Raw genomic sequence first — 14,945 nt, forward strand, 5'->3', positions numbered from 1 at the left:
ATTAAAGATTCAACGACAAGGGAAGGAGTACAAGTAGATCAGCCTCTTAATTTTGTTCAAGCAGCAACCACTTGCGCTGGAATACGTTTCGAGACTTGGTTTGAGATGGTGATGGATGGGTGGGATGACGAAGCACTTTTCGTTTTTCCACCACCCTAATCCACATTTCTGGTTTTCTGACCAAACAACTGTCTAATCGCTAATTGTTCGCTATTCTACGCCAGGCAGATAACAGATAAATCGCTATATAGCGTTAATATCTCTTGCATGTGAGTGTTTTAACTTTTATGAACGCGTTATGCGCTTCCGCAAACACACATGGAGAATCTAAAAAAATCTGATACTCGCATAAAAAAGCTAACCGTACTTCCTGAACTAGATCACAATGATGGACACCGACTTGGATCTGAACTTTGACTTTATGTCTAGTCCACAATCAACCAACATTTGGACAAACCAAACCAACGATCGCAATTTTGCTGATGGGCAATACCAGCGGAACGAATGGGACGTAGAGGCTTACTCTGACGACGACAATGATGTCCCAAATCAACTTGAATCTATCAGAAGGGATTTTAGTAGCTCGAATGCCATAATCGACACATATAGTTCTCCCTTCCAGAACGATGTCAGTAGTGGCTTTCCAGAACTGCTAGAAAGCTCTGGATCTTCTGGAAATGGATCTCCTGAAGGGCTTGAACAGAGTGGATCTGGCTCTGAATCTGGGTCATTGTTGATCAACAATGAGGATCTTGTATTCCAGCACTTGTTGACACATCATGCTCATCAGCGTCAGTCTCAGCAGCTGCAGGAGCCAGTCACGGATATGGTTGAGACTACAAAGCCTCCAATACCCGGATCATCTATAATATCTATTTTAGCAACAGAGAAACTTGCCCGAACAACTCCATCACCATCTAGTAACGTTTCCTCAGCTATCCCGTCACCATACACGCCCGGCACACCATCTGAAGCACCTGATAATGAAAACGATCATAAAGCCGCTACCTTATCACGTAATGTAGCTTGTGTATTGGCCCATTTTACTGCAACTCATGATGGTTTCACACGCCTTCTAAACGAACTGGACGATTATTTACATGTTATAAATCCAGCTGGACAGCTGGTATATAACTCGCCGTCCGTTGCCAACTTACTGGGTATAGAGGCGTCATCGGTAAACAACAAATCATACAGCGAGATAGTACATCCGGACGACTACCAAACCCTAATGGGTAAAATGGCTGGGGCGTTCGATAAAGGAACTTCATTTGGCATGTTTGTTAGGTATCGTAATCAGAAAGGAGCATATGTCTTGGTGGAGGTATTCGGAAGACCGTATCATAACGATGGATCACTGCCACCTGATATGTCAAAACGACGTCAGAAACGAGACAACTTTGTAGAACCGATATATATTGGAGCTGATGACTTGAGGCCGCATATGCTAGCAGACTTACCGAATACAGAACCTGTTACTCCGGCCAAGTTTGTGGTCGCAGTTGCTCGCCAATATCGAGCCAGGGGTAGTTTAGCTGTAGATTCTATAGTGGAGCTGCGTATAAAGAATTTCTACTTACGAGCTCTCTTGGCTGAACAGCTGCAAACGAATGATGTTGATCCTCAAACACATCCGTTGCTTCAGTCTGCCGAATGTAGTAAAGACGATGTTTCAGAGAATCTTTTGGAAAACGAGCCCCAGAAGGTGGATAATGTTAGGAATACCGGTTCTCAACCACGTGTCGGGATTGCAATACAGCTGGCTTCCGCAATCTTGAGCTCTGGTACACAACCACGCCGACCGTCTGTAGTTATATCTAATCGAGGATCTTTATCAGCTGATGCTGCATATGCAGCATTGAATGCATTGATCGCTAAAGATGAGTGGGGTATTGGTGTGCCACCGAGTGGTCTTGACATATTGGGCGAGAGTCCTTTGAATATAGATGCTGGACGTGCTCAAGACGGTGCACCTGATGCTGATGGATCAGAAGCTAAAGGTGTTGTAGATGGTGTGATGGAAGCTGTGGTCAAAGCCGAATGCAAGAAATCCAACAAACGAAAGGTCTGCACCATTTTTTTCTCATTCTCTCGCTTAAAATTCAGATGTTAACCCAAGATTTCAACCTGTTTAGAAGAGTGGAAAGTCTCGACCTCCGCCGAGTGATGGCTTATATTGTCGACAGTGCGGCACTACCAACTCGCCTGAGTGGAGGAAGGGACCTTTAGGGCCGAAAACGTGAGTAGCCTTAGAATCTGGTCGCGCATGGTTTAACCCCTTACTAACCTATCTATCCACGCAGGTTGTGTAATGCTTGTGGTCTTGCCTTGGTCAAACGAAGGAAGATTGCTGAGAGAAACCAAGACTCTGAACATATCACAGAATCCCAGACAGCTTTACCAGTAGGCCCGCCTTTAGCTGAAAGTAGGAGTACAAGACACAGTTCTGGTGTGGCGGCATCGACTATACCGTCCCCAGCCCCTCTGTTAGACACAGCGCCAGGAATAATGTCAGCCAATCAGTCGCCGGTCCAATTTAGCAATGCTTGGAAACCTGCAGTCGAGCATCAAATATCTTTACCTTCCAATAGCAGCAATTATCTATCAACTCCCGTACTCTCATCAATAGCCCACACTCTCACTGGTGGACATAGGTCAGAAATCGTACCACCAATAGCTCCATCTTCAAACCAAAATAGTCAAGTCCAGACGTCGAATGTGTTACTAGCACCAAGATCTTACACCTACGTAATAGCAAATAGTAACCAGCAACAGCTTCTATTGCCTCCTCCTCAACTATACCAACAGCAACGCCAACAACATATACCACAACAATCTATTGACTGGAATAATAATCATAATAACATGATGAGTGGTTTCACACGTGATTTTCCCAGTCAGCAGCAATGGTTGTGGTCGCCCTCTCCGTATACCCAATACCCCAACACTCAGTAGATCATTAATGTAGTACTTTTACATAGCTCAAATATAGTATATATGGTAAAAAAAAACATGAGTACATGAGAAAAAAAGGAATTTCTCTGTCTTGTTTCAGTTGAGCTCTCACAGTTTCTCAACTTCAACCACACTATGCTTGCAAGTTTTGACCCAAACACCATGTTGGAAGGCGTACTAGCAAGCTTGCGTGCTGGAACAATGGAAACAGATAATACATCATTCAAGCCTCTAGCTCGTTTTGATGTTGCTGAGAAAGGATGGGAAACTGTTTTGGCAGAAACATTGCAGAACGGTAGCATTATGGAACCTATTGTATATGGAAATGCTGTATATGGCATTGATTTTGAAGCAAGTGGAATTCAGAACATGCTGAGCTTTGGAGGGAGTGGTATGTTTTGGAAGCTTGACATCAACATTATTTGGCAATATTTTTGGAATGGCAGTTCTACATTGATCTCAAGGCTTGATCGGGCTAGAAAACATCAAAAATTATGACAAATGTGTATATAAAATTGATCTCTTATTGATTTATACTCGTTTTACTATTTTCTCTCTAGACGTTCCAAGAATGACTCTTGCCTTTACTCATGCGCTTGGAAATGCAGTCAACCAAAAGATGCCTGATGCCTTCAAGAGTCAAGGACCCAATGACTTGATGTGTATGTATCTTGGACGTCTCAATCATTTTGATTTGAACTTGATTTTCACTTTTCACATGTCACTAGCTTTTGGAAACGTTGATCAAGCAATGGTTGTTGTTGCTCCGAATTCAAGGAATTGGATCACAAGGATGGAAACATGTGCTACTATTGGCCATAATGTTATGGTGCATGTTGGGAGTCCTAGTGAGTGGAGTATTTCGATCACATCACGTTTTCTTTTGGTTTGCCCTAGTGTGATATCTTTAAACGCCCATTATAACTTTACAGGTCCAGCTTCTAGTATTTGGTTCATTGTACACCCTCAAGATCAAGCTGCTGCCATGACCTACTGGAAGGAAAAGGGTGGAAGTATTCATCTTGAAAACTTTGCCATGAGCTATGAAGACTTGGCCGCTGCTCCATTCACAATATGGGTAGTGGAGCAACGTTTTGGAGATCTGATTGTGTTGCCAACCAATTCTATATATCAAGTCGCTTTTATGGTAAAGATTGGCTGTGATGCTCAAGTCACCAGAATCCTAATGTAAATTTGGTTGATACTCAAGGGTTCACCGTCTGTACATGTGCACTGGAATTGTCACACTATTGAAAGCCTTCAAGTTTGCTTTCGAGAAACAATACCTCATTTGAGAAGGTAGGTATCTCTTTCGTCACAAAATCGAAATCTATCGCTGAAGGTTTGGGTGTCGCTTTCCTTTCGGAACCTTAGGATCTTGAAGCCTGAAAGATTCCAAAACACGAGACTTATATACGATGTACTTTTCGGATGGACTTTCTTGTTGGTTGGAGGCAAACGTGACTCTATATCTCGTGCCTTCTATCCCAATATTTGTGATGACTTTCTCAAACTGATGGCATTATTTTGCAACGTCATTGCAGATGAATGGATTGAACTTGACAATGACGACGTAGCAGGAATGTCTGCATCCACATCTCCCATCGAAGTCAAGCCAAACGATTTTCCATTCGCACTGCCTCTTGACGGACGTCCACCGAGTGCACAAACAATGCCTGTACCTATTAAACATATTGTTACTGGGCAGCACCCCACTACGTGCGAGTTTTGCAACTCAAACATCTTCAATCGCTGTATGAGATGTGAAACATGCAAGGCCGAAGCTGGTGGATATAATATATGCCTTCATTGTTTTGCACGTGGAAGATCCTGTCAACATGAGGGTAAATGGATGTACATGATTGAGCGTATATGTATGGACGACATGTTGGCACTACTCAACTCTGCAGTACTTGCCTTTAATCAGTATCTTTCAAACGAAGTCAATTATGTCAACCTTGAGAATCCATTTTATAAGACGTGAGCATCTCCAGGCCCTTATACGTGACTCCCACACAATTGAAACTGATAGACTCTGCTTTGAAAGTAGTGATCCTATTTTGCCGGGACAGTCTTCTTTTTCTGATGGTACCGTCGCTTATCGGATGATGGCTAGATGGAGAAACGAACTTCAGTACGATTGTCACCTAATCCTTAAGATATGCATTAGATGGTTAATATGCAGTTCCTTGTCAAAGATTTTATTGTCATCACTGTCACTCAAGAAGATACCTGAATGAATTGATGAGATGTGAGACGGTGGAATTATCAGAAGAGAAGAAACGGTACGATTGTTTGTGACCCTGTTGTGTAGCTGGAACCAAACCAAATGTGGATTAGACTGAATTTCTGCTCGCCTTGCTTATGGAACCGCTACAATCTCACACTGAACGACATACTTCGAGATCGTAAACGTGATCTCTGGTTGTGTCCTGTTTGTCATGGTACTTGCAACTGTAAAACTTGCCTTGCTCAAGAGGGATTGGCTCCAATGTCTTCCGTTTATCATGTCCGAGAAGAGATTGAAATGTTTCGAAACTGGATGAACAATCCATTCAACAAAGGCAGCGTCTCAGATATTCGCGAACGGTCTCGGGGTAGAGCCGTAAGACCTGTTTGATTCTGACAAGGCGACATTGAAAGAATGTGGCTCACATGTTGATCTTCTGCTCAGAAAAATGAAGGATCTTCACAAAGCACGAATTCGATGGCTCCAAAAAGGACCAGAAGTCAACGTCCAAATGCACTTTTGAAAGTATTGCAATCACAAGAATCACAACAATTGTCTACATCGTCAAACTGTGAGGCTGTAAACAAGGAAGAACCTTCTGGTGACAAATTCTATTGGGCTGGCTTGGACATGTTACTCGCTGCTGCTGTATTTTTGGAGCAAAATCCTGATTTTGTGGTACAAAATACCGATACGGCAAACGCGGAACAAACTCTTATTGCAGCAAATGTGCCAAATACAGATACTGTAATTGAAAATACCAATCAAAAAGCTCCTCAATCCTCGATCAATTCTTCTCATTGGAGCAGGCCCCAGGTGACCACATACGTGACGCAACCTCGAGCCAAAGGTCGTTTTCAACGTAAGCCCAAGAGTACTAGAAGGTCGACACTCAGCCTTATTGTAGAAAACGAACAAGTACAGGATGAAGGCGGTGTGTTTGATGAACGTGTTGGTATTTTCCAAGGCACTGTTCAAGAGACTAAATCTCGGGTAATGATTTGTCATCGATGGGAGGTTTGAAAGAACAAATAATTAAACTTCTTTTTTTAGGAGTTGATTGCAGAAACGTAATGTTTGGGTGCAATTGTATATTTCTTTGGCACCGCCTTTAGTTGCATTGCTTGTATTTAAATGTATTTAATAGCAAGAGAGACATCATTATGCAAATAAAACGAATTGTTAAGCTGGAAACTTTTGTCTGTGAAACGTCTTCCCTCCCGCTGAACTAGAGTGTAGCGACCGCTCATAGCAAAGAAAGCACGGTTCTGAATTGAGCTTTGTGTATTTTGCAAAAACTTTACATTGCTTGCTCAATAAATTAAGATTGGTGACATTCTTGATTCTGTGGCAGTTGTTTGCTCGCCGTTAAATCCTTTTAAGGATCCTCTTTCCAGGAAGAGAGGAAATGCAGGGTCATCTGGACTTCCAAGATAGCCTTCACATACCAGAAATGACTCTAAGGTGTTCAACCAATCTCATTAGATTGGATGTTTGACGAGATCACGAAGAAAACGCAACAAGCCTTACCCATGCTAGACGGTCTCGAAGCAGGAGGCTTATGAAAACAAACATCTTCAAACAAAACCTCCATTTGGCATTGAAGCAAAGGAATGGAGCCTTTGCAAAAGACCTTGGCTACGAAAGTACCTTCCCTTCTTAGTATCTTCATCATAATCGTCACGGCTGCCGAGATGAGGTCAGCCTGTATGTACATGTCCATATCTGACATTCCCGTGACATCTATACTACAGAGTACTAAGCGCTTGGTTGGATGATAAAACAACTTGTGTAATGCGCTCACCAGGTGCGCCATCACATATAACCAGGTCAGCCAACACATCACCCATAGCATGTATCACTCTGTCCACAGTTGATTGCTTTGTGATGTCTCCTCTGAGAATATGAACCCCCGCAAGTGGCTTCATGGGTTGTAGGTCAATTGCCACAATTTTTGACTTTTCACGTTCACGGAGCTTTTGCACGGCTACTTGAGACCAGGATCCCGGTGCTGCACAGAGGTCAACGCATTTGGAAACTTGATCGTTGAACAAGTCAAATTCTTCATCTAGATTTGGGGCGAGAAGAAAACTATTGGTTGATGCATGTGTTGCGAGAGTAAGAAGGCTGGATTCGTAGCGTTACCTAGTTGCATCAACTTGTATGCACTCCTAGCGAGATAGCCCTCTTCTTTGGCCGCACGGAAGTATATGTCTCGTTTGTCAGGCGTTGCTCTCATTTCCCAAAAAAACTAGTACCTAAAACGCTGATGAGAATGAATCAATTATTGAATGAGATCGTAGTGAACGTAAGTAACCTGCAATATACGCAACCCGCACCTGCTGGATTTGATTTTCTCGCTACGTTGGTTCCGCTGCCTGATGGTAGGTACATTCGTTATTTATATTTTTTTGGTTTGCGACGCTCAAGCTCTGACACTTTGATAATATAGTGACTTCTCAAAAGGAACATATATTGAATCTAAGTAGTCAACTAAAGAGAACTCTCATCCAAACACGGTTGGAAGCTTTGAAGAAACCAGGCATCAAACTGCAACATGTACGCACTGGTTTAGATCTATGAACAGGATGCTCAAATGCTTATTTTATGATGCATACCATTATTTAGGAGATCCATACTCTTCGTAAAGATTTGCTGCTGAAAGAGGAGTCTCTCCAGTACTCGGTTGACCTACTCAAATATTACCTACCTATACTTACGAATCTTCAGCAGGAATCGCACCAGATCCTAACGAATTTACGACTACGGGCCACGCCAGCTACTCAAAACATAGATACCACGCCTACTGACCTGGCATCATTCGCTCAATATGATCGCTTGGACGATTATGATGAGGAACCAGAGTTGTTGGCGGACAGAATGGATATGGACTTTTTGGAGGGATCAGAAGAGCCTGCATATGTATCTGTCGCTGTATCGGGAGTCCCAGATGTGAATTCAACTCTGCCAACGAGTATGTTGGATTCTGACGACGATGCACCACAAACGCCATTGGCTCAAACGGAAGCTCCTCAAGCTCTAGGTCAAGCGATTGATTTAGATGATTTCCTAACTCTATAGCTTTGCATATACCTTCTAAATACGCGTCTCTTTATAAAAAGTTATACATATCTAGTTTTTGGTCTCGCAGTTTTAGCTCAAGAATGGTGTTGCCAGACGAGCAAGTAGAAGGCGTCGATGCTCTTGAATATGCTGATCAAGACATAGAAGTTGCCCTTGAGCAGCTGGAGGAAGAGGGCGAAATCGCTGAAGACGCAGCAGTTCAGGAAGCTGTTCAAGCCTTCAACAAGTCCAGATCATCAAAGAAGAAATCAAAGAAGAATCGCGTATTCTCTCACGTAAGTTTCTAGTTTTGCTACATTGATGCCTGCTTGTTGAGCTTAAACATCCCAACATTTTGCTGAGAAAACTGGGTTTGTCGTTAGGACGAAGTATGGGATGATTCAGCTCTGATAGCTGCATGGGACGCAGCTGTACATGAATATCAAGTACGTGGTTCTCTCATTAGTTAAATCCTTGCGTTTGAAACCAGAGCTTCAAAATCCAAGTTTGATGAAAAACACTTAAAGCTCGTTCATCCCTCCGCAGCATCTTGCCGTAGTCACTAATATATACTTATATAGATACGGCACAGTGCTACAGGCTCTCAACCAAAAGCAATGGAGGATCCTGGGGTGAAAAGCTACAAGAAACGGAGTCGCGCTGATACCGACCAGTAGGTTTTGATGGACGTTATTTAGCTCAAGAAGGTTTGCTGAATACTCATTAATCATGTTATTTAGAACACGCGAGTGGTATGACTATAAAGTGGTATGGTTATAAATTTGCCTTTCAAGATCTCTCTCCTCCGATCCTAATCATTTCACACCCGTTGTAAACAGAAAAAGGTTAAGGCTTGGATTGACGATAGCACACTACAGTCATATAACACGTCGCATGACGACCACACGAATGAAAATTTATCTCATGCAGGAGGAGAAGACGTGGATCCAGACGACGATGATGTTACGATGGATGAGAATGGTGATGATGAAGGAGCCATGCATATCAACGAAACCAACACGATACCACAACACGTAAGCCTGAAAGTCGCGGTCGTTGAGCCCTTCTGTGTAGATTCTGAACGTGCCCTTTTTTACGCTTCTGCAGCCGACAGAGACACAGACAACACAACCACCTGCTGATGATACTCATGCCCATGCTCCACATGTTCATGCTCCAGGCCAAGCTTGTACAGAGTGTGGCGGTGCAGTGGATCCAGCAGAAGGTATAGAACCATTTCTGATAAATGTTTACGCAGGAACACATTTTTTGCTTATTCTCACCATTTAACAACAACAAGATGAAGCTACGACTAATCTTGTCATGGCTTGGTATTGGGCTGGTTACTATGCTGGTTTGGCACGAGGACAAGCAACTCCAACTCAGGCAGGAGCATCTTCGCAACCGAAGGAATAGCATGCAATTCTTCTGGAGGCGTCAGTGTATAAAAGGAAAGCTATATTTAAGTCGCAACAATTGTTGTATAAAACGTCAATAGCATCGGCGTCTCGCATCGGCGCGGCTTATACCTCAAACAGCAGTTTTTGCAATTTCGACCCGGTTCATGACACAATGACACGTTATAGATCATACGATTTGAATGTTTCAAACGCGTCTGCCTGTCTTGAAACTTTTGGACTTTCAAAAGTTCAAAAGCCAGTTCTTGGTTTTTTTTTGGTGAAGCAAAAGGCAATTCAAAAATAAGATGGCAGACGATCTCTTCGACAAGATCAGGCATCAGACCAGCTCCAAGCTGGAGAATCAGCGCCAAGTAAGCCTGTACTTTATGATCTTAGCCAAAAACTTTTGAATTTTTTTCTGGAGCAGAAACGTCGCTCAGGATGATTGACGCTAAAACATTACTGATCGCATAGGCTGCATTGGTACTGCGAGCTGTAGAAGATACTATAAAAGAGCAAGGCGAAGAGCTTGTTCCGCTAGCTTATTTCGGTGCTATGGTATGCAACATCAATAATCAAAAAAAAAAGACACTAACAGCGATCGACTTTAGATGACGATGCTAGAGCAACAACAAGCAGTTAAAGCAACTGAATCAGAACAAGAACAGCTTGTAATTGCTGTTACTTATCTGTTATCGTTTGTTTTCCCAAGGTAGGTTCAACTGCTCTGTTGCTCGACAAAAAAATCGAAGACTTGGTGGTTATCAACACGCCAAATCACTCGTATAGGATACCGCCAGCTGTATTCCGTGCAAAACTCTCTGATATTGCAACCCCCTTAACGGCCACGTTGGAGTCGCATGTACAGAATGCGCCAATCACTCGTGCCGTTAGTATCATACCACAATTTTCTCCGTTTTTTGTCGAGATAGATCACGCTCAACTAATCATTTTAATTTAGGTCCTGACATGTATAGAATGCTTGCTACTACCACAAGACCTATCATCATGGTCTCAACCAACATGCAAAAGTCTCTTTGTCACATTATTAGGAATAGCTCTAGATATCCGACCCAAAGTCAGACGGCGAGCACAAGATGGTGTCCGTCGCCTTCTATCGCGTCCACCACCGCCTAGCACGCTTCATCCATGCACGTTAACTGTCATTGAATATTGTCAGAACTTGGTAAACGGCATATCAAATGGCCAAGAGGATAAAAAATCAAAAGAGCAAGCTGGACTACATTTATTAGGTTTCCTCAAATCCATGTTACCCATCATAGCGCCTCAATCTAGTAATGACAAGACTCGTGAAGCGTTTGAAGCACTGTCAAATTCAATCATTAATTTGGCTATAAAGGGATCCGTCACTGCTACGCCCATGATGACACAGCTAGTATATGATACTTTTACTGCATTATTCCCCGTATTATCTGATGAAGAAGAATTATTGAGCATTGAACTGGCTGATAGCATTCTTCAGTCATTGATGCAAGTACGACCTTACCAAAACGATGTTGTGCTCACTCCGGCATGGCTGGCATTGGTAGCTCAAGGTCTTGTCTGTCTCTCTGGCAAACTAAGAAAAATCGAATCAGATCCTGCCTCGGTCGAGGAACGTGCATACGCTACTCAAGGGTATCCAACCTTGTTTGCTTCCTTCTTTGCCAAAACCTTTACGCCATATCTCGGCAGTAGCAGTAAACCTATCGTGCTGGAAAAGACTGTAGAGGCTTTCACTCATGTCATAAAGAATGGTGTCTTGGAATCTATGCTGCTTGATGTCGGTGGTGGTGACGACATGGAAACCATAGATGATGAATCGGCTATAGAGTCTGTTTATTCTGTCATCAAATTGGTCAACGCGTCGCTGATTAATGCACGATATCGTGATGCTTGGGGTGGGATATTGAAGTTAGCTCAGTCTATTTTTGAGGTGAGTTTCAAACCGTCGGTTTTTTAGCTTGCAGGAGCACAAGCACAAAGGAGCATTTGACACTCACCACCATATTCTGCTGTCTAGCGATGTGGAATCAGACACTTCAATCTAGTTAGAAACACCCTCATTCAAATAGTCAGCATCAGAGATGATTCATCATACGCTTCCAGCTTCCCCTTTAGAGCAGAACTCGAGGGTGCATTAGAACATGCAACTCGATGCTTTGGTACTGAACTCTTCACATCAGCCGTATCGCTCAATGTCGAAAAAGAAGACCCATCACAACCACCGCGACCATACCTTTTGGCATTGTTTGGTAAAGCTTTGCCTCAACGTAATGCCACATCAGCAATAGCATTCGGACCACCAGCCATTCGATTCTTTGTATCGCATTGGATTCCGTTTGCTACTAGAATGATAGAAAAGGCATCAGATTATAAAGCTAAAAACCGTGACCTCGAGTATAAATTGTATGAAACACTAGCCAAACAGACTTGGGATTTGTTGCCTGGTATTTGCGCATCACGTCCTCGTGATGCGTATGACCATTTTGGTAAACTAGGTCCAACGCTGGGTACCATCTTACAAACACAACCTGAAAATGTATTTGCCAATCACCCTATTGCACCTGATTTACGACCTGTAGTATGTACATCGTTGTCGCTTTTAGTGGAGGGGTTCTTGGAGTTGTCTAGTGTCAGTGTAGATGAAGAAGGTCATGATCCCGAACAACAACGAATGCTAGGCGTAAAGCAACGAGCTACCGCAGGATTGACAGTCTTGAAGAACTACGCTAAACGATTTTTGAGTGTGTTGTGTAATAATTATACTCAAGTGCCTCCAGAGTTACTTGCTGCCAAGGCCAAAGGCCAAGCTCTGCAAGAAATGCACGAGAAGGCCAACCAGTACTATAAGGCAGCCATCTCTAGTTTCCTCAAAATTGTGGACAGTTCAGTAGGTTTACTGTATTAGTATGCTTTTTGTCCTCGGCTTTTTTGCGTTATTTTTGATTTTTTATCCCGAACCTCGCTTTAGGTCGTGGATGATCACTTCTTAAACGTGATGAAGGCCTTGTTGGCGATGCAATCGGCAGGCGATGCATCAGCTCAACAAATAGCGAAACTCCGTAGTTACTCTATGCACGATCTGTTAATGATGATGCTTCCACACCTCTCTCCAGACAGAGTATCAGAAGATTCACCATTCTCGCTCTTCCACAAATTCCTGTTGGGAGAACTCAAAGAAACTGATACCCTACTCCAAAAACGTGTATACCGTTGTATATCAGTGCAACTTGATCTGGCTACTGCTCCGGGCCGTTTAGACATGAAGGAGCTGAGTACCAAGCTCATGGATACAGACGTAGTAGCAAACTGTGCATCAGGATCGAAAAAGGCTAGATTGGGATGTCTTGGACGTATTGTAGAAGCCATTCCCGTCAGTGAAGCTCCAATCTTGCTTGCTTTTATACCGCAAGTGCTTGGAGAAGTATTATTGGGCACCAAAGAGGCTAGTGAAAAGGCTCGTGTAGCTTCATACGAATGTCTCGTATCGATGGGTCGTAAAATGTTGGAATGTGGACAGGAGGACGATGATGATACTCTTTGGGGTGATATTGGAGAGGAGGAAGACGATGAAGATATGGAGTCTGCTGCTGATGCCGATAAAGCTGCTAATGCAATGGAAACGGATGATAAACCAACTGCTGTCAGGAAGCTGTCATTTAAAGAGTATTTGATGATGGTGGTCGCTGGATTGACTGATTCATCTGCTCATATGCAAAGTGCATCTATATCGAGTTTGTCGAGGTTGCTCTTTGAATTTAAAGGTAGCTCTGTATGAGATGTGGGTTCTTTTGTCAGTCTCGTTGCTCATTCAATCTTTCCCCGACTGTAAGATTTCTTGTCAGAGTCTATAGTCAAAGAAATCCTAACAGCCGTTCTCTTCTTTGTTGAATCCCCTCAACGAGAAGTAGTCAAGGCTGCTCTCGGCTTTGTCAAGGTTGCGATTGTAGCGTTGGCACCTGAAATACTGGAAGGACATCTTGAAATCATTGTATGTCAGCCTTGTACCGGATTTTTTTCCGCTTCGTTGCTTGCTTACTCCTACTCCTCGTTTTATAGATTACAGCCATATTGAAGCACTCTCGTGACACTCGCTCACACTTTCGTCAAAAAGTTCGACACATCATTGAACGTCTGATCCGACGATTCAGTTTTGAAGCTGTAGAAGGATTCATCCCAGAACCAGACCGAAAACTCTTGTCGAATATTCGTAAGAGACGAGAGAGATCAAAGAGACAAAAGGCCGTTGAACGTCATAATGAATCTGCAGCAGGTGTTTTGGATGACCTGGATGATGATGTCTTGCCAACTGGATCAGCTTTAGCCAAGAGTCGTGCATCTCGACAAAAGGAGTTTGAAGATGTTCTTCATGACTCTGATAGTGATTTGAATTCGGATAATGAGGATTTGGATGATTATTTGCCTGAAGCGCTACGTGATGGATCAACTCAAAGGGTATACCTTTAGCCTGTTCCCAGATTTTTTTTCTCAGTCTTAACCCACAAGCACAATTCCTAGGGCCGGAAGAGTGGAACGTCGATTCGAGAAGACCAGCAAGACGTCCTCGATTTCCTTGACCCTCAAATCGTTTCACGAGTATCATCAACAAACGCGAAACGCTCGAAATCAACCTCAAAACCATCGACATCTAAATCCAACAATTTCTCAACATCAAACGATGGCCGAATGGTCTTTGCTGATTCCGATGAAGAAGAAGCAGCGAATGCCAAACCAGTTGCTCCCGATTACTATAAACAGAGTCGTGAAGGAGAGTCGGCCTTCACACGAATGGCAGATGGTCGAATCAAGTTTGCTAAATTCAATAAACGTAAACGAGATGCAGATGACGATGATGAGGAGATGGAAGAGGGTGGTGGGAACGCTGGATCTAAAAGGAACAATATTGGTAAAAAACGTGGTAGGGGTGATTCTGGACGTCCGTTTGGATCAGACTATAAAGCTAAACATGCTGGTGGTGATGTCAAGAGGAAGGGTAAACCTGATCCGTATGCGTATATTCCTCTTAATCGAAAGGGTGCGGGTAAAGAGTAAGTGATTGGTGATCAGCATGTGCGATCTTTAGACGTAACTTAATTGCGGTTTTTTTCTCTAGCACAAAGAAAGGTGGTCGTCCAAGTAGTTTCAAGTCGATATTGAAACCTGAGAGGCCAAACCGAGGAGAACAGAAAGGTCATTCCAAGTTTGGAAACAAGGGCCATAAACGTAGATTTTAAACCAGCTTTCGTTTATTTTTGCATTACTTTTTTGTATTTGTTTATGAGTATAGAAGCAAT

The 14,945-nt window shown here is 43.0% G+C and overlaps 2 protein-coding genes across 2 annotated transcripts; one reads left to right on the forward strand and one right to left on the reverse strand.

Moving 5' to 3' along the window:
* Window positions 1-6,498: 6,498 nt before the first annotated feature.
* Window positions 6,499-7,424, reverse strand: SmJEL517_g00696 (uncharacterized protein; the record flags this gene model as incomplete). The annotated part of the gene is made up of 4 exons (XM_031166625.1): window positions 6,499-6,644; window positions 6,716-6,928; window positions 6,990-7,253; window positions 7,331-7,424. The coding sequence occupies 4 exons, from the start codon at window positions 7,422-7,424 to the stop codon at window positions 6,499-6,501; spliced, it is 717 nt and encodes a 238-aa protein (XP_031027539.1).
* A 2,529-nt stretch (window positions 7,425-9,953) lies between these two features.
* On the forward strand, window positions 9,954-14,885 carry SmJEL517_g00697 (uncharacterized protein; the record flags this gene model as incomplete). The annotated part of the gene is made up of 11 exons (XM_031166626.1): window positions 9,954-10,019; window positions 10,123-10,206; window positions 10,260-10,360; window positions 10,438-10,537; window positions 10,610-11,584; window positions 11,672-12,541; window positions 12,623-13,415; window positions 13,485-13,642; window positions 13,711-14,106; window positions 14,170-14,699; window positions 14,765-14,885. The coding sequence occupies 11 exons, from the start codon at window positions 9,954-9,956 to the stop codon at window positions 14,883-14,885; spliced, it is 4,194 nt and encodes a 1,397-aa protein (XP_031027540.1).
* Window positions 14,886-14,945: the final 60 nt, after the last annotated feature.

The sequence above is a fragment of the Synchytrium microbalum genome (assembly GCF_006535985.1).
Source record: "Synchytrium microbalum strain JEL517 chromosome Unknown SmJEL517_scf0002, whole genome shotgun sequence".
NCBI lineage: Eukaryota > Fungi > Chytridiomycota > Chytridiomycetes > Synchytriales > Synchytriaceae > Synchytrium > Synchytrium microbalum.